Genomic DNA, 27910 nt, shown 5'->3' on the forward strand with positions numbered 1-27910 from the left:
CATTTAATTGCACATTTAATCTGTGCATCATACATATATAGCAAATTACTGGGTTTGTCCCTTATATTTATTTTTTATTTTGTTTTTAGGATAAAAGACAGACCTCAGCCACAAGATCTGTATTTGCCTTTTGCTCAGCATAGAGAGGGCAAAGGTATTTTTTGTTTTGCTACATGGCTCTAGTGGCTTGTGATTTCATCTGATCTCTTCTATTTTCTGATAGCTCTTTGCTTACATGTGCAGAGAAGCAAACTCAAATGGTGTTTATATTTGAACATGCACTTATTTCTGGTTACAAACACTGGGAGGGTAAGTTGTAGCTTGAAAGCAGAATCATGTAAGGAGTCTGATGGAAACAGAGTTGCTTATAATGAATTATGAAAACTACATCTTGATTTGACTATTGGGAAGTTTACTCTTGGCTTAAGTTGATGAGAAGCAGGGAGAAACCATCAGGGACACAGAATGGCTCAGAATAAACCACTTCAGTAAACACTTAAGGGTTGTTAAAAGACAAAACAGACTTTAATAACTAACTTCTACGATTCTATCCCCTGACTCTGGACACTTGTGGACTGGCTTTGACAAACAGGCTGTGGCCTGCTGATGATAAAAAATCAGGGAAGTCTGATTCCTCTGGACTAGAGTGCTTTTCAGAGTGAGGGACACAGAAGGGAGAAGAAAACCAGAGAGGGACTGAGATTTTGTCCTGCATTGACTTTCACACTTGAGCGGAGAACAGAGGCCTCTTTGCATCACTGTATTAACACCCACCTTTTCCACATATTTTGTTTCTCTTACTGAGCTCAAGAAGAGTCACTTTGTTCCTCACTGGTTAGACTCCGAAGGGAAGTGGGAAGGATAACCCAGTTCAGGGATATTTTCCAGGCAGGTAAAGTGGATACCCTGTAGGTTGGGATTAGACTATTTCCATGTCCTTATGAGCAGGTTATTGTGATAAGATATGAGTTCAAAGGGTGCCAGCTGCTCCATGTTATTTCCCACTGCACATATCTTTAAGCTTGTACAAATAGCTCAGCCATATGATGTAAGACCTCTAATCCCATCAGGAATTATTTTTTCCTTGGGCTCACCTATTCTTCTGACTATATTCTACAACACAGCTCACTGAGGGATTCCTGAGAGAAGTAAAAGGCCCAAAATCAAATTTAATGCCCACTGAGAGCTGATGCAGAGGAGAGAGGACAGACACGCTTGTTAGGTATCCACAGCAGGGACAACATGGGGATCAAATGAAGAGTCACAGAAGGTGTGGTCCATACAAAGGCCTGAGGATGACAACCTCTATTTAAAAATGAGATTTTAAATGCCTTTTTTACTGAGGCTCTTGGCTTGAAATCCCATGAGCATTCAGTTTTCTGAGAACTGAAAATTCATTCCATGTCTGAGAAATCTCCCCCTAAAAAGTCTGCAGTGTATCTGGCCTGTCACCTAAAAACCTTGTACTACCTGCCACTCCCAAGAATCATGGTCAGCATGGTCTATCTGCTCAGGTCAGCTTCTCCACAGAGGGTGTGTTTCCATTTGCAAAGTCTGGCAGGTTTTTTCCAGCAGAGATACCAGAACAGTGAGTTAAAGTCTGCTGAGAGTAATCCTGTATTTCCCTTAGCTTCTTTTGAGAGACTCTGAGCAACATGCATCCTACTGCTCCAGGATATCCCAGAGCAATCCAGCCCAGAGAGCTTTATTTATGCACAGCAAGCAAAGAGAAGCTACTTATTAGCTTAAATGAAAAGCTGCTCTCACTGGTCATCACTGTACCTTTGACTTAGGGAAGGCTGAGGCACCATTTCCCATGTGCTGCTTTCCAAACCAAACTCTGGATATAAGGCACCATATCAGCAGAATGTTAGTCTAGTGTGCTATACACCAAATTTCTCTGGCATCAAGCAGCAGCAGCATCGTGAACCAGTACTGAAAGTAGAACCTCTCAACAGTCAATCTCTCAATTACCTAAATTATCTTAAAGGTCTGACATAGGAATAGATGGCCATGGTGCAGTTATCAAGGGAAATGTAACCAGAAGAAAAAGGGAATAAAGACAAGCAGGTCTCTGCCCTTTCTGGCTTAGTCAGACATCCTCTTCAAAAACCCACTGCTGCTTGTAATGTTGAAATTTATGTAATTTTGACATTCTTGAGTTTTTGCAATTTTGATTTTTAGGCTGACATTTGCTGGTACCACAGCACTCTGACTGCAGTGGAGGTGACGACTGCCAGCAACGTATTTCACTTGAGTTTATCCTTTCACACCATTTGCATGTATGGTTTTTTCCCTTTTTTTTTTAGACACCGTATGTGTCTAACGTGGAGGGAGCTAAACTGACCTTTTCATCTGTGTTAAAAAAAATAAAATCTTGATGTTGCTAGAGAAAGGTGAGCTGGAAAAAAGCTCTTTCTGTATGTCCCAGGAGTGCTCTGGGACATCTCACACAATACTTCATTTCACTAATGCCCTGCAAAAGGTAGAGCAGGATACCTGCTTTCAGTGAGGTCTCTTTACAGCTAAGGAAGAAAACTAGAACAGTGCCCAAACAAAACAAAAAAAAAAACAAAACAATAAAAAAGTTAATTCCCATGCAATAATTTGGACCTGTCTTGCAGTTTTCTCTTAGGTCAGGTATATCTTATTTCAGAACTGCTCCAGACTTATGGTCTTGATTCTGAAGGCATTGGGACACTTTTATGTTGTGAAAAGTGTGGTTGTATGTGCCACTGAAGTTTTACCTGCCTTGATGTAAACTTGAGTGATGCATATATTTTACAGAGGTTATCTTGCACAGGGATATATTTTACTGTCAAAATTTTACTCACATGTAAAAAAAATATGTCAGGTTGATCAGGGATATTAACCAAACAAAACCTGAATTTATCACAGGTAAAATTACTCCTACTGCAAAACATTGCATTTAGACAATCAGTGAAAAATCACAGTCAAAGGAAGGTATTACCATAACTCTGGTAAGCTAATAGCTGATGTACCAGATTAACAACTGCATCTTACTAATAAGAGACAATAAAAATAACCTGTGCTCCTTCTGGTGCTCCTTTTTTAAAAAGAGAGGAAACATTTTCAGTGTCATATGAATTGATTGGGACTGACAAGATGCAATTCTAAAAGCTTTAGTCAATTTAATCCAATTTAGAGGAAAAAAACCCCTAAAACAAATTTTAAGTAATTTCGATTAATGGAATGATGGAGGAAATCATAACTGTTCACAGATACTCTGCAGCCAGGAAATGAAGCCAAATTGGCCAGCTAAACTGCTCACTGTGAGCTTTTCACTCAGTGTTAGTGTGTTCTGAATTAAAAGAGAGGAAAGCCTTCAACATCTGAGTCATACTCTTGTACCAAACTCATGTCAAGCATTAATTTTCAACATTTAAACATTTAACTTAATTAAACGTTTCAGTTCATATTTAACAAAACATGACATAATTTGCTTCATTAAAACTCATTCTGTAACTCTTTCCTCAGAGAAACAATTCCAGCTTCAAGACTTAATTCACTTTCAGGAGCTCATTTTGTGTGTGTGTGTGTGTGTGTATGCAAAACTAATTTAAAATGTATTTTTCTGCTGTAATAGGCTGCAATTAAGAAAGATTAAAAAAAAGCCATCACTATGTCAACCTAGTACAGCCAATGCAAAATTTTATTTCAAATTAACTCTGAAACAGTTCTTTGACTGAAATTTTTCATTAGCCCCTATCTTCTTTTCTAGATTGCTGAATGATAAGGGAGCTTACAGAGCTGAGTTAGAGGCCTTTGATTCAACACTCAGGCATTTCTGATGCTCCCACTGCAGCACAGTCAAGTATTTAAGCATGTAAGTGCCACATTTCTTCGCTGCATCTGAATGCTGAAGGCTGGGGGGCTGTTTCAAGGATGTGGAGAGCACATTGCTGGGTCACCATGACAATGAGACAGCAGGAAGGAGAAATGTTTGCCATCCAGTCACATAACCCCAGCATAACACTGCTCTAGTTAAACAATATGCCAGAGGGCTAAGAAGGGCTTACTCAGTGTTGCACAGTAAATAAAAATGCACCATCTCGAGGTGGAGATGGGAAGGGAACTTTCTGCCTCCTAAATACACGTCTGTGGCATCACCTGGGCTTCAAAAAGACCTATTTGGGCACATGAATTAATCCTGCTGCAGATTATAACCTCATACTGCTGCTAAACCCACCAGCATTCTAGCCCAGCCTTCCCAAAATCCCACTGTCAAGTCCCTTCCCCTTGAGGGGGCATTGTCAGAGGATGCAAATGAAATGATGCAAAAAAAAAAAAATAAACACACATCCTGCTACCACAAACCATATAAGGGACGTTGCAAAGTCAGGCAGCACTTTATGGATGTTTAAGGAAAAGTCATATTTGACAGGTGGCTTTTGCTCCATGACCCTCAGAAATCCAGTTATGCTTCTCTTCTCCTGCTTAAAGATTTTACTTGCTCTGCTGTTTGACTCGAGGAGTTCAGCAAGTGCTGCCCCCTGCACAGGGCCTCTGTGTCCCTGTGTGCAGGGCTGGGAAGCTGCATCACTCTGGGCACAGGAGTCCCCTGGGGGTAGAGTTTCTTTTTCAAGTCCTGAGGCAGAAATGCAGCATTTCAGACTCATGGTCCTACATTTTATACCATGCTAGAAGCTCGTGGCCCTTCCTCTTGCTCTGTTTCACTTAGAGAACCCTAAGAATCTCTGTCTCTCTCGGACATCATGTTTTGCCATCATTCCCAGTCCTTCTCTGCTGTAAGTCCTGGGAGAAGGATGCTCCCTTGCTCAGCTTGTCTCCCATCCTTCTGTAGCTGCCCTTTATTGTTTGATCCAATTTATCAGATGGATTTAAACAGCCTTCAGAAATCTGTGCTAAGTCTACCCTAGTCTGACTTCACTCCTCTCAAACCCCACAAGTTTTTTTTTTGCAAATGAACCTCCTGCTTTATCAGCTACTTCAGTTGTATTTAACAGAATTGAAATGCTGGACTGATGAATCTTCTCACTGAGGGCAGATTCCAGCTGGATCCATGGAAAGGGTTCTCAGCAGGAAGGATGCACAGAAACCAACAAACAAGGGGGTTTGGGACCACAGAACCCCTGATATGCACAACACAGGGGATATTAAAAAGTAGGGAGGAGGCAATGAGCAACAAGCACCCTGGCCTACTGTGCCTTTTAATCCTCTGGCTCCCCTTCTGGCTGAATTAGCTGAATTCTGTGGGATAACTTGGTAGGCATTTAAGGAAATGAACTACACTGTTTTGTCCTGTGTAGCCCAATAATGGGCAGCATCAAATGAACTGAGCATCAAGCTGGGATCACCCAGTTACAATGGCAGGAGAAATTAAATAGCGTTAATTAGAGGGAGAATATGGAACTCTTTCTGCCTGGAATGTCTCTTCTCTTAGCTGTCAAAAGCCTCCATGGCTTGGCTTATTAAAAGCCAAGTTGACAGGAAAGCTGAAGGGAATAAAGGAGCATTCTCCATTGTGTGACAAGCCAGCTGAGGGAAGACTTGAGTTCCAGACTGACTTTTAAAGAACAGCAAAAGGTTAATGAACTTTTATCCCAGCCACCATTTATACATCTGAAGGTCCCTCTAACCAGACCACAGACACTTCTGCTCTTCTTACACTACAAGATCAGGGATGTAATATACATTAAGGGAGAAAGAAGCAGAGATAAAAAAGATTTTTTCAGTTTCCAGAAACCAAAGAAACCTTCTGTGACAGTAGTTTTCCTACTGGCTGTCAGATACCTGTTCATATTCCATGTTAAAACTATATCCACAACACATTTTCTCCCTGTCTTACTGATATGTGGTATAAGTCAGACTGTAATCTGCATTAACAAAAGCAGCTTGATTCTCTGAGGTGCAATGAACTCTCATTTCCCACTGAGCCTGTGGAAGAGGTCAACATCCAAACCCACTGAAGGCAGTTCCTTGGATTGCTTGGAAAATGCTTTCCTGCACCTTCCATCCTCTGATAAATTGGGAAAAGGCCAGGAGAAATACCAGAGTTTCAGCTCCATACTCTGTATTTTAAATTCATGCCAGCTTTTCTGGCAGAACTATAGAATGGGAAATATGATATTGTAAATGAAGTATAGAACAATTAGTTACATTTAATAAGGTTTATTTGCCACCTTTTGGCAATCAAGCATGTTTGCATATACTCTTTTTTAAGACCTCGTCTTTCCCTTTTTTTTATATCTACTTGCCTTTTTTCTACACTAAACAATTAATGTAATTCCGAACTACCAAACAAAAATCTGTGGGCATTTTGGACAGTAAATCTTTTCCCCATTACATGTCTATATAATGCCTAAGCCAGATTAGTCCTGATTTTTGAACAGAACTATCGAAAAATTTTCTTTATTTAGAAAAATAGTATTTTTATTTATTTCATTTTTTTAATTTAACTGATTCCCTTGTAAAAAATAAAGAAGAAAAGCGTCAACAGATTTCTATAAAATGCCATTATGGCAAAAGGACACTGTTGAGGAAGTCATCTACAAGTGAGCTACAATTACAGATTAATAAATTACACAATGTCCACCCTGCAGTGCTCAAAAGCTCAGATGTTTCTTTGAGTCTTTGAATCCAAGTAACACCATAATGTAAAATGTCTTAGAGAGGAAGATGCCAAAACTGACTGAAAAGTCATAGACTTTCCAATGAAAACATTATTTTTGGTCAACATTATTTGCTAAATTAAACCTAAACATATCAATCATTTTGCTCAACCCACAAGTGCATTTTGCAGTTAATCTATCAATTCTCCCTCCAGTTCCTCTCAGCTTTACTTACATGCCCTGTAGCTCTACCTTCCTTTAACAGACAATGGCACGTCTTTCTTCCAGATTTAGAAACATAACCTCTCTTAAAATGATGCTTCTATGAAAAAGCTCACTTGGACATGCTGTGACACTTGATGGACTTGGAAACTGTGCCCAGGAAAGACAGGATGTGAACATGATCCCTGAAGATGATTTTAAGGGAAAAAACTTTACTGCTCAGTTTAAGTGCAGGATCCTTTGAGCACAGGTTTAAATGGGAATTTACTTCAGCTTCAGGAAAGCAGAATCTTAGCCCAGAAATCTCACATTAGAGAAACATGATTAATTACAAATAAATTAAATTAAAAACATATATTTTACCTTTCTATGAGGAAGAATATTTCCTAAAATGTCAATAAAGGTTAAAAAGAAATGTCTTGGTTGGTTAATTAAACCACGTAAGTTATTTTGCAGTTGCTGCTTATTTTAGGAAAGTAAAAAAGAATCTGCGGCATCATAATTCTGTTCTTTGTATTTTCTACTGATAAAAACAGAGGAAAAGCAAAAAGTGAAAGAGCTTGGAGCTAAAGTATTTGGTTTGAGGATCAGTTGAATATTTCATTTTGTCTATAGGACTAACTACAGACTTGATTATTATATAAATATTGTTCTATGTTAGTTCCCTGGCCAAGTGTCTAAATTTAGAATTAATCTTTTTTTTCATGACACAGTTTCAATAATAAACATTATGATCAAGCCTAGGTGTATGTTACATTATTAAAATGCCTCCTTTTTAAGCACTTGGTGGAATCACTGTTACTGTTCTGCCAGTAAAAATGAAGATTTATTTTTATGTGGCTTGAACTAAGATGACTGAGTTTTGATGTGAGCTCACCCTTAACTATTAACATTGTGTGCAATGGCAGCTTAAATGTTTTATTTTCAAATAAACAGGCAAATGGACTGTTATTTCTATAAATACTAACAGGATCATGCCCAAGCACTGGGATTTTTCAGCCCGGAGCAAGAGGAAACCACACATTTTCTGTTTATTTTCGTGGGGTTTACTATTTTAAGTAACATCAAGCCCTGGACTGAAGATATTCTGACATTTCTGGGTATTTTGAAGGAAAAAAGAGTCATAATAATTTCTTAGCAAGTAAGGTCAGCTTATGCTAAGTCACTGAGTGATAAAAAGGGTTCTCTGTGACAAGAATATATGCAATGTCCTCCTGGATGTCCATCACTGAGTCTTTGGCAAGGAAGCTCAAAAGGAAGATGGGACAATGGTTGATGGATGGCCTGGTCCTACTAACATGTATCCAAATCTACACATATGCCATTAAGTGTGATTTGGGGGGGATATCTGAGAACTGTCTCTGCCTCCTTAACTGGGAACAGATGCTGACAGAGATCTCAGATGCTCTTCTCTGACCCCTCTTCCCCTGACCTCGGTATTAACACACCCACGAAGGACAAAAAACAGCAAGGTTCTTGTGCTGCCTTTGGAACAGTAAAATCTGAGCACCAGCCATGTGGTTCAGACCTGGGCATTTGTAAATGTTATTTTGGTTTTCCTGTGTTGCTACTTATTGTTTGAAGGTGCACAAATGGACAAGTGTCTGGGTTTTTTCCTGAGCAATACCTGTCTTCCCTTGGTAATAATCAGCTGATTATCTGCAGGTAACAAAGTATTGGTTGAGAATCTTAGCTTGCTTTTTCAATAGACAAATTCAGACATTTCTAGATGACTGCAATAGTTTCAAACTAAAGGCTTTTTGCAGCCCAGAGTTGTTCCTCTGAACCTCTGCTCGGCTCAAAACAGCTTGACCTCTGCATCTCATTTCTTTGCAGTAATAAAAGCTTCTGATACACAGAAAGAAAAATGACTGAAATCACAGAATATTTTGAGCTGGGAGGGACACACAGAAAAATAAGGGGTGAGAAAACGAATGAACTCAACCGCAATCCCTACACCAGCACTGCCTCAACTTGAAAGTATTGATCAAATAACTTGATATTTACATCTTCTACTGGAAGCACTGAAGGCAAATGATGCATTGCAAAGCAAACAGAGGCTGACCTTTGCACGTTTTCCCATCAGGCTGCAGGGTAAATCCAACTGGGCAACTGCACCGAACCCCTGTCGCCGTGTCCTTGCACGTCCGATCGCAGCCTCCGTTATTGACAGCACATGTTTCTGCAGGACGAGAGAGAAAGGGAGAGAGGGAGAGGGAGAGAGGGAGTGTAATGAGATGTTCTGGGGGAGGGGAGAGGCACTGGCTCTTTGGGATATCACTGCATCACAACACATTTGGGATATTACAGCGTCACAACACACTGGAAGCGATGTAAGTTTAAGCGAGGCAACCGCAGCGAGCTCGCGAGGTTGTCAGGGCCCACGTACTGCTCTGGGCTGGGAAATCATTCCCACAGGTCATGATTTCTTTCTCCTCCCAGGAGAGATTTGCCTTATTATATTTACTTTTCAACCGCCTTAGACAACAGGATGGGTTATTACGTATGGAACAAGTTTAAAAAGAGGGAAAAAAAAAGGCGGCTGCCTCTAAAAGCAGAACCAAACCTTCTGCCTGTTTTGTATCAGTCAATGTCTAGCTGAGGCATTTCAGGCTTCACTTTTAAATGATGTCGTAGGCATAATGAACTCTAAAAACAGTAGAAAGCAAAGCAGCGTGCTAGGCTTGGAACTGAGAATTTGAAAATCCTTAGTTAAGAAAGAGTTAATGGAAAATGAACTACATATATCACTTTGACAAGAATCTACATGCCCAATCTGTTCTTACTGAACTACAAGCAAAAGGCATCTGGGTTTTGTCCACTTAAAGCTTTTTGCAAATTGAAAGGAGTTTGGAGTGGGTGGGAGGGCATAATTGAGGTCACTGAACCCATTCCAAGCTGTGTCATTGAAATTTCCCAGTGCTTGTAGTATGTAGAAGGGTGGCTGGGCAAACACAGGCAAGAGAAAGTTGCAATACTTCTGAGCTTTTACTACAGTGGACAGTGACTGTGAGGTACCACTACATTAAAAAAAAAAAAAATCTTCAACTTCGTTAGGAAAAAAGCAAAACCCCTCCCTCATTGCCATTATTTCCACTCACGTATGCACATGCACACACATTACACATGCACAAGCTCACACATCACACTCACAAACACATCCATAAAATAGATAAAAGGCAAGTGAAATGATTAACTTTGCTTTGATCCACAGAATAGAGTGGATGTAAGGATGCCAATTTAGCACGTCAGTTTGAACTGGGCATTTATCTGAAAAGTATTTACTTCAGAGAGCAAGTCCTTTTAATAGTATCTTTTTCAGTTGCTCTGGCTTTGATTAAATTAAAATACCCCACTGCCCCCCAAGATTTCCATTATTCTACTCAGCTCACCTCCTTCCCTAAAGAGGCTTTGTCATTACTTACTCAGATTTACAGACTCCTATTGCTGAATATTCACAGGCTGTGTCACAATTGTACCCTGTGGACAGGGTCTGACAATAAGCTATAGGATATGCTAATTGGGAATTGCCTTAGAACAGTACATTGATCAAAAATTATTTACACAGAACAGAACAGGCTTTATCTTTTAATTGACTAGTACTAAAAGATTTTTTTATTTTAAAGCAGCCTCTGCTTTGTCCTCAAGGTGAACTTAGACTGGCCCTTTGGAGGGACTTCACTGCTTTAAAATAGGAAAAAAAATAGGAAAAAAAAAGTGTAACTGGTTTCTTTTGGGGGTTTTTTAGTTTGTTGTTTTTTTTTTTTTTTTTTTGCACTGGCACAGGCCTCTACATCAGTTGTGGAATGAACTCCTGGCACTCACAAAAAGGGGTTGTGAAAGCAAGGGGTTGCATTTACCAGCATGGGACAGAACTCACTCACACATGCTCCTCTGGATAGGTTTTAGATTTTTATGCAATGTTTGCTATATAATAATATTAATTAGAAAGGGCAACCAGTACCCAAATAGATTTGCATATAACTGCCAGGAGGCACAGCTAACAAATGTTTTTCTTGTAAGGGAGCTGAGGCTGCAATTCCTTATTTTCAGGCAGAGTTCTTTTCACCTTAGGTACAACCTGCAGGACCTGAACCAAACTGTTTAAGTAATATAGTTCTGATTTTCATTTACTCCTCTGGGAAGGACTATTTTACAGACTTAAGAGGTTAAAACTACTGCTTGAAGAATTCTTCTGCTGGCATTTCCACTTGTCTGTGTGTGTGCATGTGTAGGCCAACATATCAAATAATTTTATCTTTCAGAGAAGGGAAAACCTTTCAGGTAATTTCAAATTTTTTACAGTTTAAGGGTGGGATGATTTGCCAGGAGTAAAGAGTTAAGGTTAAAAGCCAGGAAAAGGCACTGGAGATTAGGTTTGGCATGGCACTGCAAAGAGCAGTAAATCTTATGTTAGCAGATTAACTCTGGCATATGAAGACCCCTTTATTGTAGTTCATCAGCACAAGATGAACATAAGCAGTAATATTTCTGCTTTCTGGATGACATCCAGTGAAAATGAATAGACACAACAATTTTTTTTTTCCCATGGCATGGATGACTGGATCTATAGGGTAAGGGTCATTCAGTGAACAAGAGTTATTTCTACATATAAATAGAAGGAATCAAGCCAGCTTTTCTTATTTTCACACAGATTTAGTAAAACAAACCAAAAGGGATAAATACCCTTCAACTTTCCTAGTGACTCTGACTTTCATACATGACAAACTCTTTAACAGAATGAAGACCCAAGTGAGCAGGAGGACATGTGACAGTACCTCTAACATTTTGGATTATTGGGGAGATGTATTGATGAAATTCCTTAAACTCAAGGTCGTGAGAAAACATTGAGAAAAGAAAGCAAACATGAATAGCAGAATGTGGGAAAGAGGTCCTGGGAGCCACATCAAAGAGAAGAGCTGAGGCCTATACACAACACAAACCCAAGTGCATGACCACCTGTGCTTCTGGCAGGAAGGACTTCAACTCCTTCTTCACCTCAAACTTTATATTTGAAAAGCAAATACAATTTTTAGGCCTAAAACAAGAGCAGAAGCAAAAATTACTTCTTATTTTCATTTTATCACACTGAGGAAGGGAAAAAAATGGATGTTAAAAATTGGATCAGGCCTTCACGGTGATATGGATCCTACAGACCATTTTCTCCGGGGTTTTTTTTTTTCCTATGGGAAAGACAACCTCAGCATTTTCTGTTTGTTTGTTTCAAACTTTTTCACACATTTCTGGGTTGTTTGTTTTGCTTCTTTTTGTTCTGATGAGGGAGCAGAAAAAGAACAGGAAGACACAAGTAAAGCAGTGTCATGGAACTGACATTTAGATTCCCTCTGAATTATGACAAAGCTCATAATTCGAAACAATTAGACTTTGCTGTTAATTAAAAGTTTTGTTTGTAGCCCCATCTACATCCTTATGGAATTCCTACCAGAATATTCAAACAGAAACAGAGATCTAAAGAACAGGACATCTATTTACATAAGGCAGTCTGGGAGAAATTACATTGTGTTTTTCCAGTGTAAACTCTTAATTCTGGAAAATTCTGCTCAGTGGATCCATAGCCAAGAAATAACTAAGATCATTACCAATGTGTTTTACCTATGGTTTACTCCATTAGGACATTTACTGCTCTAACAATGACATATATATATATATATATATATATATATAAAAGAAAAAACCAGTAACTATGGGATATTGCAATATGGGATATAGTTTGAGAACATTTCTGAACAACTGATTTTCAGCTTCTTTTATGAAACAAGTAAACATGACCATTTAAAATATAAGCTTCTAATTCAATATTTTTTTTTTGAAGTAGCCAATTATTTAATAAAGCCAATTTTTGTGACTTCAATTTATCTCATGAACAAAAGAACATGATGTGATTTTAAGGGTATTGGTCAAAATCAGGCAAATCTGTCCTACTTATTTTTGGCAGCCTGGTTCAATCTGAACTAAGATCCAAACCAGTTTTACAGGAACTGAGATTTGGTGCAAAGCAGAACAAAATTACACAGGTCTGTGAGACTGGACAAGGTAAACACCTGATCTTTTCTGTTACCCAGCATGGCAAATTGAAGTCAACAGGATCCAGAAAACCCTATTTCCTTTCTAATTCTTGATCATAACACAGTGACTGGAAAGAGCAGATAACAACAGCTGCCATCTCTGAATCAAGAGTGGAAGGTTGGACTGAGCTCCTGTCCTAAGGCAGACGAAAAGGATTTTTTGCAGCAACAGGTAGGCTGCAAATAAAAGAGATGGCAGCCCCCCAAAACAAAGAATATTCTCTAAGCTTGCCAGATTTCTGTAAAAGGCTGACATGGTGAGCAGAAAGTACAGCCTAAAGGAAGACATGGAAGTGGAAAAATGCTCTTTCCCCCTGCATAGTTCCCACGATTGCCCAAGTGCTAACAACTGACCATGGGGCAAGTTTAAAGCAAACCAGCAATTCAAATTGCCTTTATTTGGAATTCATTTGCAGTAGCCTAAAGCTCAGTGATCTGTGCCATCCCACAGCAGCTTGTTTCGAGTCAACTTTTCTGCTAGCCACAGAGGAATTCCTGATGGAGGAGCCTGAATTCAGAGGAGCTATCAAGTCCTGTCAAGTAGGTCACAGTCCAAGCAAAGTTATGAGTAACAGTACTCAGAGTGTAACCATATCTCCTCCTGCACCTGGTCTGAATTTTGCGCATGAACACAGTGTATTATGCTCAGATAACTGTCTTAAATTCAGGGGTCAGACACACGAACGAGTCAATCTTGATGTAACCGAAGGCTAAATGTTGCAAGAGGAATATCAGCTTTAGTGCACTCACTGCTTTAGCCAGTGAAAGCAAGAGGTGTATGGATTACCTCAGACCAGTTTTTCCTAAAGAGGTGCCTCTGAGGTAATACTGCCTGGAAACTGGAGTGGCAAGAAGGGCTTCTCAGCAGCTGTGCTGTAACTAAAGCTGTTGTAAACTGCTGCTGTGCCTGAACCAAGGGATAACCTGTTTACCTATCCTAAGTACATAAAAATGTGTTTATTTCTGTGCATCTAATTCACAGGGAAACACAAACTTTGAACAAGTGAGGAAAGATTAAGGATATCTGTTACAGAAAGCCAAATATATGGCTTTGGGAATTTTGAGAAGATCTGATCTGAAACCATTAATTGCCATTGTCTCTAATGATCCTTTGCATCACTGCAGCATTTCACGGCCCTCATAAGGACCTACACCAGGATTCCACTGGGTTTTCACAGTACCCTCCACTTCTTAACTTTTATGTTATACAGAGAATCATACAGAAACAATTTTAACCACTAGTGGCATCACTGCTGTGTGCAGGTGAACTGCAGGACTGGATAAAAGTCCTAATTGAATAAAGACCCACACTCTGGAACCCCCTCAAGTTCTGACCAAAAATACACCAATTCTGAAAGCCTGAGACTCAGAAGAGATTAAAACTCCACTCAGGCAATTAAAAAAAAAAAAGTAGTCTGTGGATTATAAATTGAGCTTGCCTCGAAGTAAGAGGGAGTAAGAAATTTCTATGAGTAAGAAAGCCACGAGACAGGGAACACACAGTAAGACTGCTGCTGCCATCCATAAAGGGAATTTTACTGCAAATGGCAGTACATGCTCTGAGTGCCACGAGATCAGGGAACAAGGAGGGACCCAAAAGACAAACAAGCACAGGAACGAAACTAAACACACAACTAAAATATTTCAATTTTCAGTTAAGGGAGAACGATGCTATTCTCATGCAAATTCTGCTCTGTGATGCTGAAAGGGGAGAGAAAGAGCATTCACAGGAGTATAATGAATGAAACAAATAGCTGTGAACAGATGAAGGAGGAACTGAAAGAGCTTCATATTCAGGGAATGAAAAAGGTGAGACAGAAAGGGTAACTTGCAGGATGTGGAATTCTTCCCTTCGTTATGCTTGTCTCCTCACTTCCTTGCAATTTCATGATTGGTAGAATTTTATTTGCATGAAAATAGGATGAGAATTCTGCACTGCCACATAGGGAATGTGTGAAGATCGATTCCTCTTCAGGGAATGTGACATACTTAGGGAACATCACTTGATAGATTGGATCAGGTGTTTTATAAGCACCCCGTGAGTCCAGTCTGGTCCCTTAAAATTAGCACTAGGAGCTGTGGTGTGTTTGCCACCCAGAGAAGCTGCATTTAAGAAAAACTGAAATACTCTGAACATTGCCAAGGAGCATTATCTCCTGACCTTGGACAAATCCTTTCATTTAAAATGGAAAAGCAAAACAATGGAAGGTATTGCCAGGAATTCTGGATAAGGTCAGAGTCTTTATCATCAGCAAAGAAATGAAGAAAAGGGATTTTTACAGGAAATAGCACACCATTCACAAACCCAGTGAATAAAAGTGACGATAACTCGAGATGAAAGGACCTGCCCTTGGGAGAGAGAGAATGCATGAATGACCTCGGGGATTCCTTCCCCCTGTTTGCTATGAATTCATACAGCAAAGTAGAACTGACAGAAGGACTTAAAGCAAGGTCTCGGTTTCACAGTCAGTAACTGAGTCAGGGAGCCTCCCAGCAATATGCCTGTTAGTTATATGCTTTAAATTCTTTATTGATTAAAGCACAAAGAGGTTTGGGATGCACACAGAGCCACGTGCTCCGTTTGCTGTCAGTGAGCAGTTCTAAGTCAGGGAAAAGCCATTCAGAAAAATAAAGACGTATTTTAAGTAACTGGAAAGAGTCCTAGGAGGCAGCACAACAAAGCCAGGTACTAAAGTACAGACTGAAAAGGTGCTCTTGGCTTAAAGTGACCCTTGGCAGGCTGTAACTCTGGTAGAAGTGAACTGCTCTGAAAGAACACTTGAAAACAAACACCAGCTTGTCCACCTCCCTCCTCTTTGAGACAGAAAACTGGGAGCAGTATCACCTGGAAACTCTTCAAAATTCCACTTTGAAAGAAACCAAAAATGAAGCTTGCAGAATCTGCTTCTAACTCACACTGGAATCAAACAACCTAAGACTTGTGGAAATCCTCCAGTGGCAAACCAGAGCTCGTAACACCCCGCACTCCAATGCTTGGTAGTCAGGGCATTAAATGCCATGTTAGAAAAATACACTTTCTATGCTTTTATGTTTATTGAAACTGAAGAATGCCAAGCCCTTATCAGGCTACTGGTTGTCAATACTGGCCCCAAGGGTGGAACACCTTCATAAGGCACTAACGAGTTAGTCTGACTTTACAGACCAACATTTCCCTTGAACAGGGATGGCAAAGCACCGAAAAAGGGCCTTCAAGTATCATTTCCTCACCTTTCAAATGAATGTCCTAACGAGACTCCTGTGCACTATTCACAGTCCTGTGCACAGGACACATCCTGTCTCCCTATTTCTGAAGATCATTCCAAGCAAAAGCGCTGTGAAAACCTGAGTCTTCCCACAAAACTTATTTTCACAAAAAAAAGGGCTTTTGACAGAAAACTCTCATCAGGTGAAAGGATTTTTTTTTTAGGTTAAGAATGCATGGCTTCAGTAAGTTCTACTGTTCTACAGCTCCTTTTCCTGAGTTGAAAAGAAGCTAAATATGGCTCTACCATACAGGCCTGAAATACAGAAAATGGTGGATTTCCATATGAACTACACAATCCCCGTGTGGTTTATACAGTATTTCAAGAGAGAGGTTTGATTTTGAAGAAGTTATTCACATTGAATCACCAGAGGAGAGATCCTTGGATGACTGAAAGGATATATACAAGGTTTCCATACTGATATGCCATCATTTTAAACGTGGCAGGAGAAAATAAATTTAATTATGAGACTCTGGTAATTCTAGTTAACTTTGTGGATTCTATTTTCCTGTAATGGAGTAAGAGCTGTATGTCTCTGCTGAAGAGAAAACAGTGATTCAATGAAATTAAGTCCTGAAATTCCTAACAAACAAAACACCAGACAGGAAGCAACAGCTTAGGTCAGATAGACACAATGGACTAGAAAATTCACAAGTTACTCTATGATTCCAAAATCCAGAAGCCATAACACCCCCTTGCTGCCCTGCCAAGCTTATGGTCTTCAGCAGAAAAGATTAACCCCCTCAAGGTGTCATATGGAGAGATGGAAGGAAAAAGAAGCCTGCACACCAGAGAAATTAGAAGGTTTTTATCTGCTGTAATAATCAGCCCAAGACACAGAGGTGGCCAGTCTTGGTGTAGCAAAATGACAGCAAAATGTTCTCCTAAAATCATCTTGTGCAAGCTTGTTCTCAACAATTATTCATAATAAATAAGAATATCTGCTGTTCATGTGCATGTTCATACAGGGCATAGATCCTTGCAAGTTAAGACCTGAGATTTTTTTAGCCTTAAGACCACACAGCCCCACACCATCAGTTCTTCTGAGGTCTGGAATCCCAGGAATTTCCAGATGGACTAAGAGAAAGAAGGGGAGAAGGGTGGCTGACCACGTGGATGTGCACAGGGACAAGACATCTCCAATAAGTGACCTTGCTTTCTTCTCCCACCACCATCAATATGAAGTTCACACCCTGGGTGTGTGCCCTCTGCAATCCCTACTTTATGCAAGATACCTGGAGGAGGATCTTAATTCACTGGAAACAGGGAATGTGGAGGAATGCTCTGGTTAGAGCTGCATGAATCCTGGGAGCCTCTGTGAGGGCAAGTGCAGAAGGAAGGATGGTGCTTCAGATGGCCCTTCTGTCCTCAGCTCCTGGGGAGTGTGCTCAGCTCACATCAGATGGTTCCACCTCTGCTCACACAACCTGTCACCTGCAGAGGTAATTTGGTGTGGAAAAGAGCCATAACCAGGTACCTTTCTGCCACTGAGGCAATCAGGTGCTCCAGACCAAAGCATGCTTGGTGTCCAGGATGAATAAAGTGGCCTAATCCTTAGATAACTGTGGTGTAGGAAAAGATATCACAAGTCTGATTATTAAGCTCAGGTGACTCAAGATACATGAAGCTGAGTGCCACTTTTGGTTCAAATGGGTAAACCTAAGCTCTAAAGTTGTAAATCTCTCTGCCTCCTTGATGTAACAGATGCTGAAATGCTTACCCTTGCTGCAAATGCTGTAGGGCATGATGACAAGCTCAAATTGTGTTTTTTTCTTAATATGATATGAGCAGCTCGTTAAAATCCTTTGTAGGTACTGGGTTAAAAAGCTGAAATCAAACCAGTTTTGGCCAGGACAGGATGAACACAGTTACCTTGGCTGATGTTTCCAGGTACCTCCAGGAGGCACGAGACTGGATGAAAGAGCTGATCAAGTGACATTAAAAAATCCGTAGGGATCTTAGGAGATAGCTTCAAGGGAAGAGAACTGCATCACTGTTTCTGATGTAGGTTGCAAATAACCTCACTGATGACCCAAGAAGTCAGTGTCCACTGGAAAAATCTTAAGCTGCCCTGGCACAAAATGAGCCGAACTTGTCTCATGAAGGAGTGAATTTCTGGGTAGAGTTTGGCCTTCTGAAGACATGGGAAGCAATGACATTACTGTTATTTGCACCATCACACTTCCCCTAAACATGCCAGGGAAATTGCTGTGCTCCCTTAACTTCAAGATGGGCTCAGTGTCCCGTTGCTCTTTGCTACACCCAAAAGAACTTTGTAAAACTCTCCTCGTGTGACAAGAAGGAACCAACCTTACAACCAGAGCAAGAACATTTTATTGCCAAAGTGAGTTCTTATAGCAGTGATCTCTGGAAAGAATGGAAAAGGTGGATTGAAGGTGAGGAAGATGAACAAAGCCCTGGCAGTTGTTCTGAAGTCACCTGAGGGTCGAGCCCAAATGAACCTGATCATCTGAGTGTTAAAGAGAACAGGAAGGCAAATGAAACACAGTGAGAAATGGGTCTAAAAAAATACATCATAAAATTATTTGTTTCTAAGAGTTGATGTAAAGAAAGAGCAAAGCAAAGAGCAAAGAATTATCTCCTTAACACCAGACAGTTTTACAGCTCTGGTTCCTCAGAGAGGAAGTTTTGAGCTGCCTGTCACATCTTTGTAAGCAGTTGATTTATTTGTAATGAGGCAGCCCAATGGCATAACTGGTGCTACAAACTCTACTTTTGTGTCCAATAACATCACGTTCTGCATACAAGAAAGCTCCAGTCAACAGCTCTATAAAAACCCTGAAGCCTTTCTGAGAGAAAGATAGTGGCCAAGAAGATTATTAAACCCACGAGACTTGATAAATTTACAATTTATTTAATGATAAGGAGCTGGACTGCAGGATGACTCATCTTTACAGGAGTACACTGTGGGGCTGTTGGACTTAGGAATTCTATCCAGGGCTGCAACAGCAAAAAGAGATATGGAAACATGAATAAAAGCAACTTCACTGCTGAAGGTGTGACACAGGACCAGATATTTTGAGGCTATGTGTATTAGTAGGGCTGAGCAGAAATTTAGCGCTTCTGAAGCTGTGTGCCCACACTAGAATGGCTTTCAGACAGGTAGGCAGGGCAGGATACACTGTGTTTCAAACTCATGCTAGATTTAGGCTCCTTTAACCAGGTAGGGCAGTCTCATGCTATGATGCTGTGACAGGAAAACAGTCATGGCAAAGAGATTCCCAAGGAAAAAGAAGGTAAAGGGAGAAGGTCTCCATGATGCTCATAAGAAACAGAGAATATTTTCAGAAAAGAAAAGTGTTGTACCACACAAACCAGAGATCTGAACTGAAGGCAGTGCTCAACTAAGTGCAAGATAGATACACCAGATGTTTAAGAAGATCTCAAGACACTGGTTGTGCCCTACTGGTTTATAGCAAGTCCAAGGTGTTCTGCAACAAGGGGGGGTGTAACTGGACCTTACAGATAATGGTACAGCTCTGGTTTTAAATGCCTGGGGGTGTGTGAACTTCTGCAGGGTGAATGTCCTTCCTAATCCACAGACTCTTTCCAAACAGTATGAAAAAAACTGGATGGAAATTCCTGGGAATCACTGGATGGTTCCAAAGGAAAGTTTTTGGTAGGTCATGAGAGAAGACCAGTTTCTTGTCTGCCTCACAAGACCTAGACAAAAATGCATCTAACAGGGAGGAAGAAAGTGTATTTATTACTTTGCTCTGTTTAAGATTTAGCCCCAAGTCACAGGACCACACCATGATTAGGACACAGCCCCTGTAATAATCAGCCCAAGACACAGAGGTGGCCAGTCTTGGTGTAGCAAAATGACAGCAAAATGTTCTCCTAAAATCATCTTGTGTGAGCTTATTCTTAACAATTATTCATAATAAATAAGAATATTTAATAATCTTATTATTATTAATAATATCTTGGCTGATATTAAGGGTTATACAGATCACAGTCATTTTAATAGTGTGCAGCAAATGACAGGGGACTAGAAATTACCAGCTCGGGACTTGCAACTGAAAGCACCTTTCATTAGACTACTAAAATTACATAAAGTCATCTACTTTTCCTGCTCTCCCAAGACTGTCTGCAGGAGGGCCAAAAATCACAGTCCATTTAGAAAAGCTGGGGAAAAAAAAGTTTCCTGAGGAGTCTTCCAGTACTTTCTAAACCAGCTGTTTAGAAAACATCTGAAGACACGTGGAATTTCATGGAAATGCCACTACACTCCTGAAATGAGTAAGATCCATTAAAAAAAAAAATCAATTCTAAGCATTAGAAATCAGAAGAAATAAATAAGTAGAGAAGTCCCTAAGTAATAAGCCCCCCACTCAGATTTCACTCACTAACTGAATTCCTTTTCTGCTCTAGTTAATGTTTTACTAAGGAATCACTCCCAGCTCTTGGGTGATACCTGCTAATGCAGGAGGTACTGAAGAGCTAAACGATGTATTTTGCAAACTGGATTTTAAACTATCTCCCTAAACCTATTTCCATAGTCTATGTTAAGCTTGGAACTTGCAGAGCTGGTGTAATTAAGAAGGCTGTTGCTAATCTTTTTAATGTTAAACTTTTTAATGCCATTTTCCTGGACTCTTGTAAGCAGTGTGAGCTTATTTTCAGGTTGGATAATTACTTTTATGAGAGGGTGAGGCATCAACACAGTGCATTCTGTTGTTCAGTACCTCTACACTGTACTGTACATACTATTTTTGATTGGGCAAACTCACCATTTACACCTACAGGGCTGCATTTTCAGCAGTCCAGAGGCCTTTGGGCACATTCTTTTTTTCCTCTGACTTCTCGTGAGACTATGGGTCTTCCTGAAATTATAGCTAAAAGTGCTAACAGCACATTTCCAAAGCAAGATGAGCTGCCTCACAGCTCTTGTTAGCTCGAATGACTTGAAATAGTGTACCATTAAACAATAAATTGATGTGGCTCACTTGCTAGGTCTGCAAGCTAACTGCAAATTAACCATCATGGATAAGCTAAAAATAAAGGGATATATGCCCCCCAGGTTTTCACATGAGGGAAAATATTCGCCCTCAATACTGTCATCTATTACCATCACAGAGTTATAACACTGTGCCATTTCCAACACAGGGGTTGTCCTGCTGGGGAGGGGATGGTTTGTCATGGGTGGCAAGACACAAGTGATATGGAAACTTCATAAATGCTGTCACCTACTGCAACTATTAGCCCAGTAATCAGTTAAATATTCAAAGGGAATATTCTGCTCTCCTAGAAGTGGTCACTCCAGGTAGGTGTGGGCGCTCACAGCCAGAGCTGAGCTTGTCAGAGGTCAGCAGGGCCCTCTGCAAAGGACTCAGTGGTTTTAAGAAATGAAATAGTAACCCAGAGGGAAAAGAGCAGAATCTTGTCCTGCCAGAAGCTCTCCTGTGGGTGGGGAATGCCTGTCTTGTAAATGGGTACATCTCACCAATGCTCACTATGTTTAAAACCTAGTGGAAATAACTGTATGTGGTGAGCAGGGGATCAGAATGGAAAAGACAGAGAAACAAACCACCTGAAAAACCCCAAACTGCTGGCTCTGTGCTCTGTGTCACACAGAAAGGGTCTGGCAGAGGTCCAGCCACTCTCCCCTCTCTGTCCCTAAAGGCTGTTCTCACTGACAGCCATAAATGGAACACGAAGAAGACAAGCACGAGGGTGTGCAATGGGTTAACTGGGAGCAGAAGCTAAAGAATTATCCTCATTGTTCAGTGCACTTCGTATTCCCTTCCACTCTCAGGCTCCAACAACACAGAGGAACGAGCCATGCTTCAGTCTTGAAAGAAGAACATACTAGAAGCTCACTAGTCACTAGGGAAAGATCTTTCAGTGGTTACTGAAACAGCTGCGCAAAGGAAAGAAATGAATTTCCAGTCATAATATTTACACTTCAATCAAAAGCACAGGAAATTTTAATTAGGCAAATACAGTTGTTCATTTAACACCACATATGTAATAGAACATTGGTTTATATCATCATCATCATCATCATCATCATAATTGATTTTTAAGTCAACAGGCAGGTCTGCAACAGGAGGTTTTTCAGGAATCCTACAGCAACACATACACACAAACACACAAACCACACGTAAAAAAGTAGCTTGCAAAAGGTAAGTAAGGTTAATGGCAAAAGCTTCTTTCTATGCAGAGGAAACTGAACATTAAAAGCTGCAGCGTTAGGAAAAAAAAAAAGAAGTTTAAAAACAAGAAATGAAGTTGTACAACAGATGAGAACTTAACAAAATCGGTGACCTTTCCACACAGATGAAGTCGGGTTAAAAAAAACAAAAACAAAAAACAAAAAAACAACAAGCCAAACCAAAACCAAAGGAGACCAAAACCAAACGAGACCAAAAGAGAACCTCCCCCCCACACACATACAGACAAAAGTGAGAGCACAACAAAGGAAGTGGAAGAAAAGTGTTACCCATAAGTAGCCGCCGTTTCACCCGCTTGTCCACATCAGCTACTGACGTGGCATTGTACTCAGAACTCTCAATTGCAGCCTCATCCTTCTCTAAAACACAAGTAAGGGACAAACATGGAGCAGTTGGTTAATCACAAGCCCAATTTTCCGCTGCCTAAGACAGTTTCTTGGCATGGCACAGCCAAAGCCAAGAAGCAAGGCATGAAAGCACTAAATCCCCGTTAGAGAGTTAATTCCCTTTGAGACCCCAGGAAAAAATTACAGGGTGTTCAGGGAGAGGAGGAAGGAAGAGGGTGAGAAGGGAGAATGGTCGACTGTGAAGTAATTAACAACACACAGGAAGCTGGATTCCTACTGGAGAAGAAGACAGCTAACCATGAGTGCCCCAGAGAGGTGTTAGTGATGAAAATTAAAATTCAGGAAGGCTAGTTAAACAAACTACCAAACTGTGGTTCAGGCTGATGGTGGCACCAGGATCTGAAGGTGGCAGGCAGAAGACTAAGACTAAGACTAAGACTAAGACTAAGACTAAGACTAAGACAGACAGAGAGAGCAAGAAGAGTCCGGTGATGGATGCACCATAGTCTTGTACACACTGACACATCAGAGAAGGAGAAACCAAACACCAGCATGCAAATTAAACAAAAAACAACACCAAAAATAAACAAACAACAAACCAAACAAACACAAAAAAAGATCAATTTGGGCAGTGCTGGTTGCCTGCTTGTCTATGAAACACTACTAGCTAAACATTCAATGCTAGGAAAGATGTTGCAAGAAGAGGGTTTAGTAATTTTAGAAGCATGCAGTGAGCAAGATGATGGCATCAAAGATCATTTGACAAGGTGGTCTCTGATATCCTACATGTAAGAGTTTCATACAGCATGATGAGGACTTTGGTTATGCTTCGTTAGAAATACACAGAAACAGTCACAAGTGTGGGAAGAGATGATCAGTAGGTGAAATAAAATTAAAGATTTCTGATACAGGAGAGCGATGGAGAAGCAGCAGCTGGGTAAATAAAATGATTTCTAGGAAAAGGGAAATGCTGATTAGGAAAACTAAAACGAAAAATGCAAGTGGGGACTTTCACATGCAGCAAATGTAAAAAAAAAAAGATAAAAGGTTAAGTCAAGCAAACAAAGACAAAATATGTTAGACAAAGGGTCAACAAGTATTTATCTGGCATTGCAGAAGTTTGCATTCTTGCAGTGATGCCTGGAAAATATACACCACTGAAGACAGCAAACACTGGAATCACTGAGGTGAGGAGGAGGAGGAGGCTGGCAGGTTTTGTTTGTGGCAACACTACATGGTTGAGTGGTAACAAGAAGTTGTTTTGTTTTGTTTTGAACAAGTTCTAGATGGGATCAGGCTGCAATAGAGGCTTTTGTTTGAGTTTTTTGTTTCGTTTTGCCTTTTTTTTTTTTCTCTGTAAATAATTAATAAACGTCAGTTATCAGACAAGACAGGCAATCAGGAACCATCACCAGAAAGCAGGAATAAAAATGTAAAAAAAAAAAAAGAAATAAAAAAATTAAAAGTATTCTAAGAGAAAGAACTATTTAGAGGGACGAAAATCAGCACAGGCAGTAATATGTGACTTACATCACAAGACCAAGGAATGTAACATGGAGTTGTATGTATTACATTACAAAAATGGGAAAAAAAAAGTAAAAAACAGGTGCAGTGTACACAGCTTTTCAAATCATTTTTTACATGCTGGACAAAATAAAACATCAATCCAAGGGTATTAGTGAACGATAATAAACAGAAGATCAATTATCCATTCAATAAAACCTGCTCTCAAAGTCCTCAGCAGTGGAAAAACCATTATGGATTTTAGATTCTGATCCGTCACCAAGAATTTTCAAATGTTAACTCGCACTATGCAAAAATATCCTTTTTCCTTTTCTTTTTTTTTTTCTTTTAAAGCAGAGTGGAAAGAAATGACGTTAAGCAAATAATACACTTTCTAACCATAAATGTTTGCACGGCATCTCCCAAGGTGCTCCATCTCTTGAACAGCTTTTTCCTATTGATATTCTGAATGAAAACTTACTCACTACAGGTATTAAAATTTTTACAATCATAAATCATACAACAGGGAAGAAGGCACATCCTGATGACTAATTTTCCCTGTTAACAGCTTAGAAAAGAAGGTCATTTTCCTAACCTTGCCTGTGCAAGGAACTCGACTCATGGAAGCGAAGGGAAGCGCTGAACTTTCATTGGAAATTATGTTCTACACCTTTTTACTTAAAACATTACGTTCTACACCTTTTTACTTCAAAAATTACATTCTACACCTTTTAACTTGCACAATTAATAGAGTTATGAAGAGAAACAAAAGTCGCAGGTGAGTAACAAAGGGGATACTTCATTAACACACGTTTTGACAGAACACGCACAAAATGCTTCTCCCTCTGCCCAGCGTGACCTCAGCCACAGCAGGAACTTCTCTCAGCAGTGGTGCTGAACCCCTGTGAGGTACAAACAGACACACACCCACTCATAAACACACACACACACAGGTGTAGACACGTGTATTCTGTGAGGAGCACGAAATCAAAGGCGCTGCAGAGCAGGACTTACCGATGCAGGTTCGGCCGTCGGAGTGCAGGGCGTACTTCTGGTGACAACCACACACAGGCCCAGTATCTGTGTCATCACAGGTGTGCTGGCAGCCTCCATTCCCATAGTTACAGGTTACTAGTTAAGCCCCAAATGAATGTGTATATATGTATATATAAATAAAACGACAATGAAACCAATTAGTCTTGAGGGCCTTGCAGAACATGGAAGAGCAGTAACATACCAAGACATGAGGCAACATAACATTTTGTGCTTGCAGTTATTTTGTGCTTCTTCTTCTTTTTGCCCCCCTCCCTTATGTCTGTCTCCTGCCCTAACCTCAATCCATGTAGTGGAGAGAGAAAAATCACAGCATGTGCTACATTTTCCCCAGTCTATCTGTATTAATAATTTTGTAGGGGTGGGTACCCAATTCCACCTCTTCCTAAAAGCTTCATGTCCAATACACATGTATATTTTCAAGTCTACAGACAGCATCTCTCGTTTGCTTCCCCTTCATCTCCTTGTTTTGAAATGTTACAGTAATTTAAATGCTGACTCCTGCTTTCAGAAGGAACTTCCTCACATTGGTCTTAGCAGAATTTTCCTTCTAGTTAAATTTAGAGAAGCAAGCTGCAAGATACACTAAAACCAAGATAATGGTTAACAGGGTTTGGAAATCATGTATCTGTCTCTAAACTGAGGTTCTATCTAATGCAAGAGGGCTGAGCTCATCTGTTTTCCCACTGAACCCAGTGACCCTGCTTTAATCCCACCTTCTGAAAATGGAGTAGACCGGAATTTTCAGTCACAGTGCCTAGAAATGAAATTTCCCCCTTCTGGTGTGAACACCTCAGTGCTGAGCTGTCGTGTCCCTCTCAGTAACCACTGAAATACTGAGGTTAAAATGGAACAGTTCTAAGAAAAGCAACTGAGGGAGACCCACCACAGCACATCCAACAGAATTCCCATTAAAGCCTCCTGCCAGCGTGGGAACTACGAGTTTACAACTTCAGTCCTTGAAGTCTGGCAAAGATTCCAACAGGAATTGTCCATCTCTCAGGTGAGCACAGACCTGAGGCCACTAGGGGTTCATTTCTGGTCCTTCCCACTGAACACTTGGAATAAAATCCTTGTGCTGTTCAGGGACAGAGAGGGAACAGCCTCGGTGCCCAGGGCTAAGAACAATCTCTGAGAGAGCCTGCCTGGGTTCCCACCTCACTTTCCAGGAATATCTAATCCAATTGCAAGGAATGCCAGTGAGAAAGGTGGAGAGCAGCCTGATCCATGTTCCCTTACTGGAGCTTGACAGTTTGTGCACTAGACTGGGAAATGGAAATTGTGAATTCAGTCCCACCAGACAGAGGAGGGAACTGAACTCACATACCCCAAGTCGTAAGAATCCTAAACTTCCAAGGAATTACATTAAAAAATCCCCCTAAGCAACAGCCACCCTCAGGCATTCTTTCTCCTCCTCCACTTTCACAGCTCAACTAATCATTTGTTTTTGTGAAAAAAAAACACCTGAAACAAATAATTCTGCAACATTTCTTTCCCTTCACTACACAGCAGCATTTTAGCTTCTATTTTTGATGCAAACCAAACAAAATTTTATGTCAATTCTCTGTTCTTAAACCTCCCATCTTTTATTTGTGCTAATCCAAGGTAAAGTGATTTTCCTCTACCTTTCCTCCCCTCCTGCCTGACCCCACGTGCCTCTAGGACTATATGGAGGTTCATTCCATGTTTCTATGCCATCACAAATTAACTTAAAGGTCTTGTTTATGCCAGAAGTTTGAATACATTTCAGTATTTTTATTGAGATTTTTAAAGTGCAATCAGCGACAAAGCCCATATTTTAAAAAACTTGACTGCAGTGGTTATTTTTGGCATTCCCTGCTGAAAGCCTCTGCTGGCAGGGATGAAAATATCTGATGTAAATATGAGGAACTTTTCCTTACTATATTTGTCTGTGAAAAAAAATCCAGACTGATGGCATTTATAGTAAACCCTGCAGAATCACACACTTCTTTTATAGTTTCCCTGTATATTAAAGTTACTGGTTCCTGTTCTACCCAGTCAGGGAACACAGATGTAGGTCAGTTCCTTTTCCTGTCTCCTACAAACATTAGTAAATCACATTTTTGAAGGATTTGAATTTCTGTCTAGACTACAATTTATTTATTTATTTATTTTAAGCAACTTGAGCCAAAATTCTGGAGCTTGACAGCCCTGCAGGTGAAATTGGTACGAAATCCAGTTGTAAAATATGTCATTTCGATTTTCTTCCAGCCCTAATTCCGTGGCAGTGACACGGTGAGAAGTTTCTCTTGCTTAGAGGAAGAAAATCGTAATTATTTAAAAGCAAATGGACATCCAGATCTACTCCATTTTTGTCAGAAAGAATTAAAGCAGTGTTACTGAGAATTCCCAAAGTGTTCTTTTTAAAAATTATTTCTGATTAATCTGGACTCTGCAGCCATGCAAAAGACCGTGTGCTCATTCAGAGTCTATGAAATCAAAGAGGCAAACAAAAAGAGGCAAAATGGTAAATTCTGACAGACACACATCACCTTAAAATGTTATAAATCATGTCACAATAAAAGAGATGGAAAATAGTATTTTTTTTTTTTTAACCAAAGGAGAATATACACCTATCTGTTAGAACTCAGACATATTTATTCCCCCATAGCAGATTTAAAACCA

General features: G+C 40.1%; 1 protein-coding gene across 3 annotated transcripts in view; it reads right to left on the reverse strand.

The window, feature by feature from the left end:
* SCUBE1 (signal peptide, CUB domain and EGF like domain containing 1) overlaps positions 1–27910 on the reverse strand; it is a 175972-nt gene that overhangs the window by 55810 nt on the left and 92252 nt on the right. For 2 of the 3 annotated variants that reach the window (XM_032687258.1, XM_032687257.1), the window contains exons 6-8: positions 25226–25342; positions 22631–22720; positions 8881–8997 (exon numbers count right to left, since the gene is read on the reverse strand). In XM_032687258.1, coding sequence (XP_032543149.1) covers positions 8881–8997; positions 22631–22720; positions 25226–25342 — 324 coding nt within the window. The remainder of the gene's footprint in view (positions 1–8880; positions 8998–22630; positions 22721–25225; positions 25343–27910) is intronic. The other variant, XM_032687259.1, reaches the window with a different exon arrangement.

The sequence above is a fragment of the Chiroxiphia lanceolata genome, chromosome 5 (genome assembly GCF_009829145.1).
Source record: "Chiroxiphia lanceolata isolate bChiLan1 chromosome 5, bChiLan1.pri, whole genome shotgun sequence".
Taxonomy (NCBI): domain Eukaryota; kingdom Metazoa; phylum Chordata; class Aves; order Passeriformes; family Pipridae; genus Chiroxiphia; species Chiroxiphia lanceolata.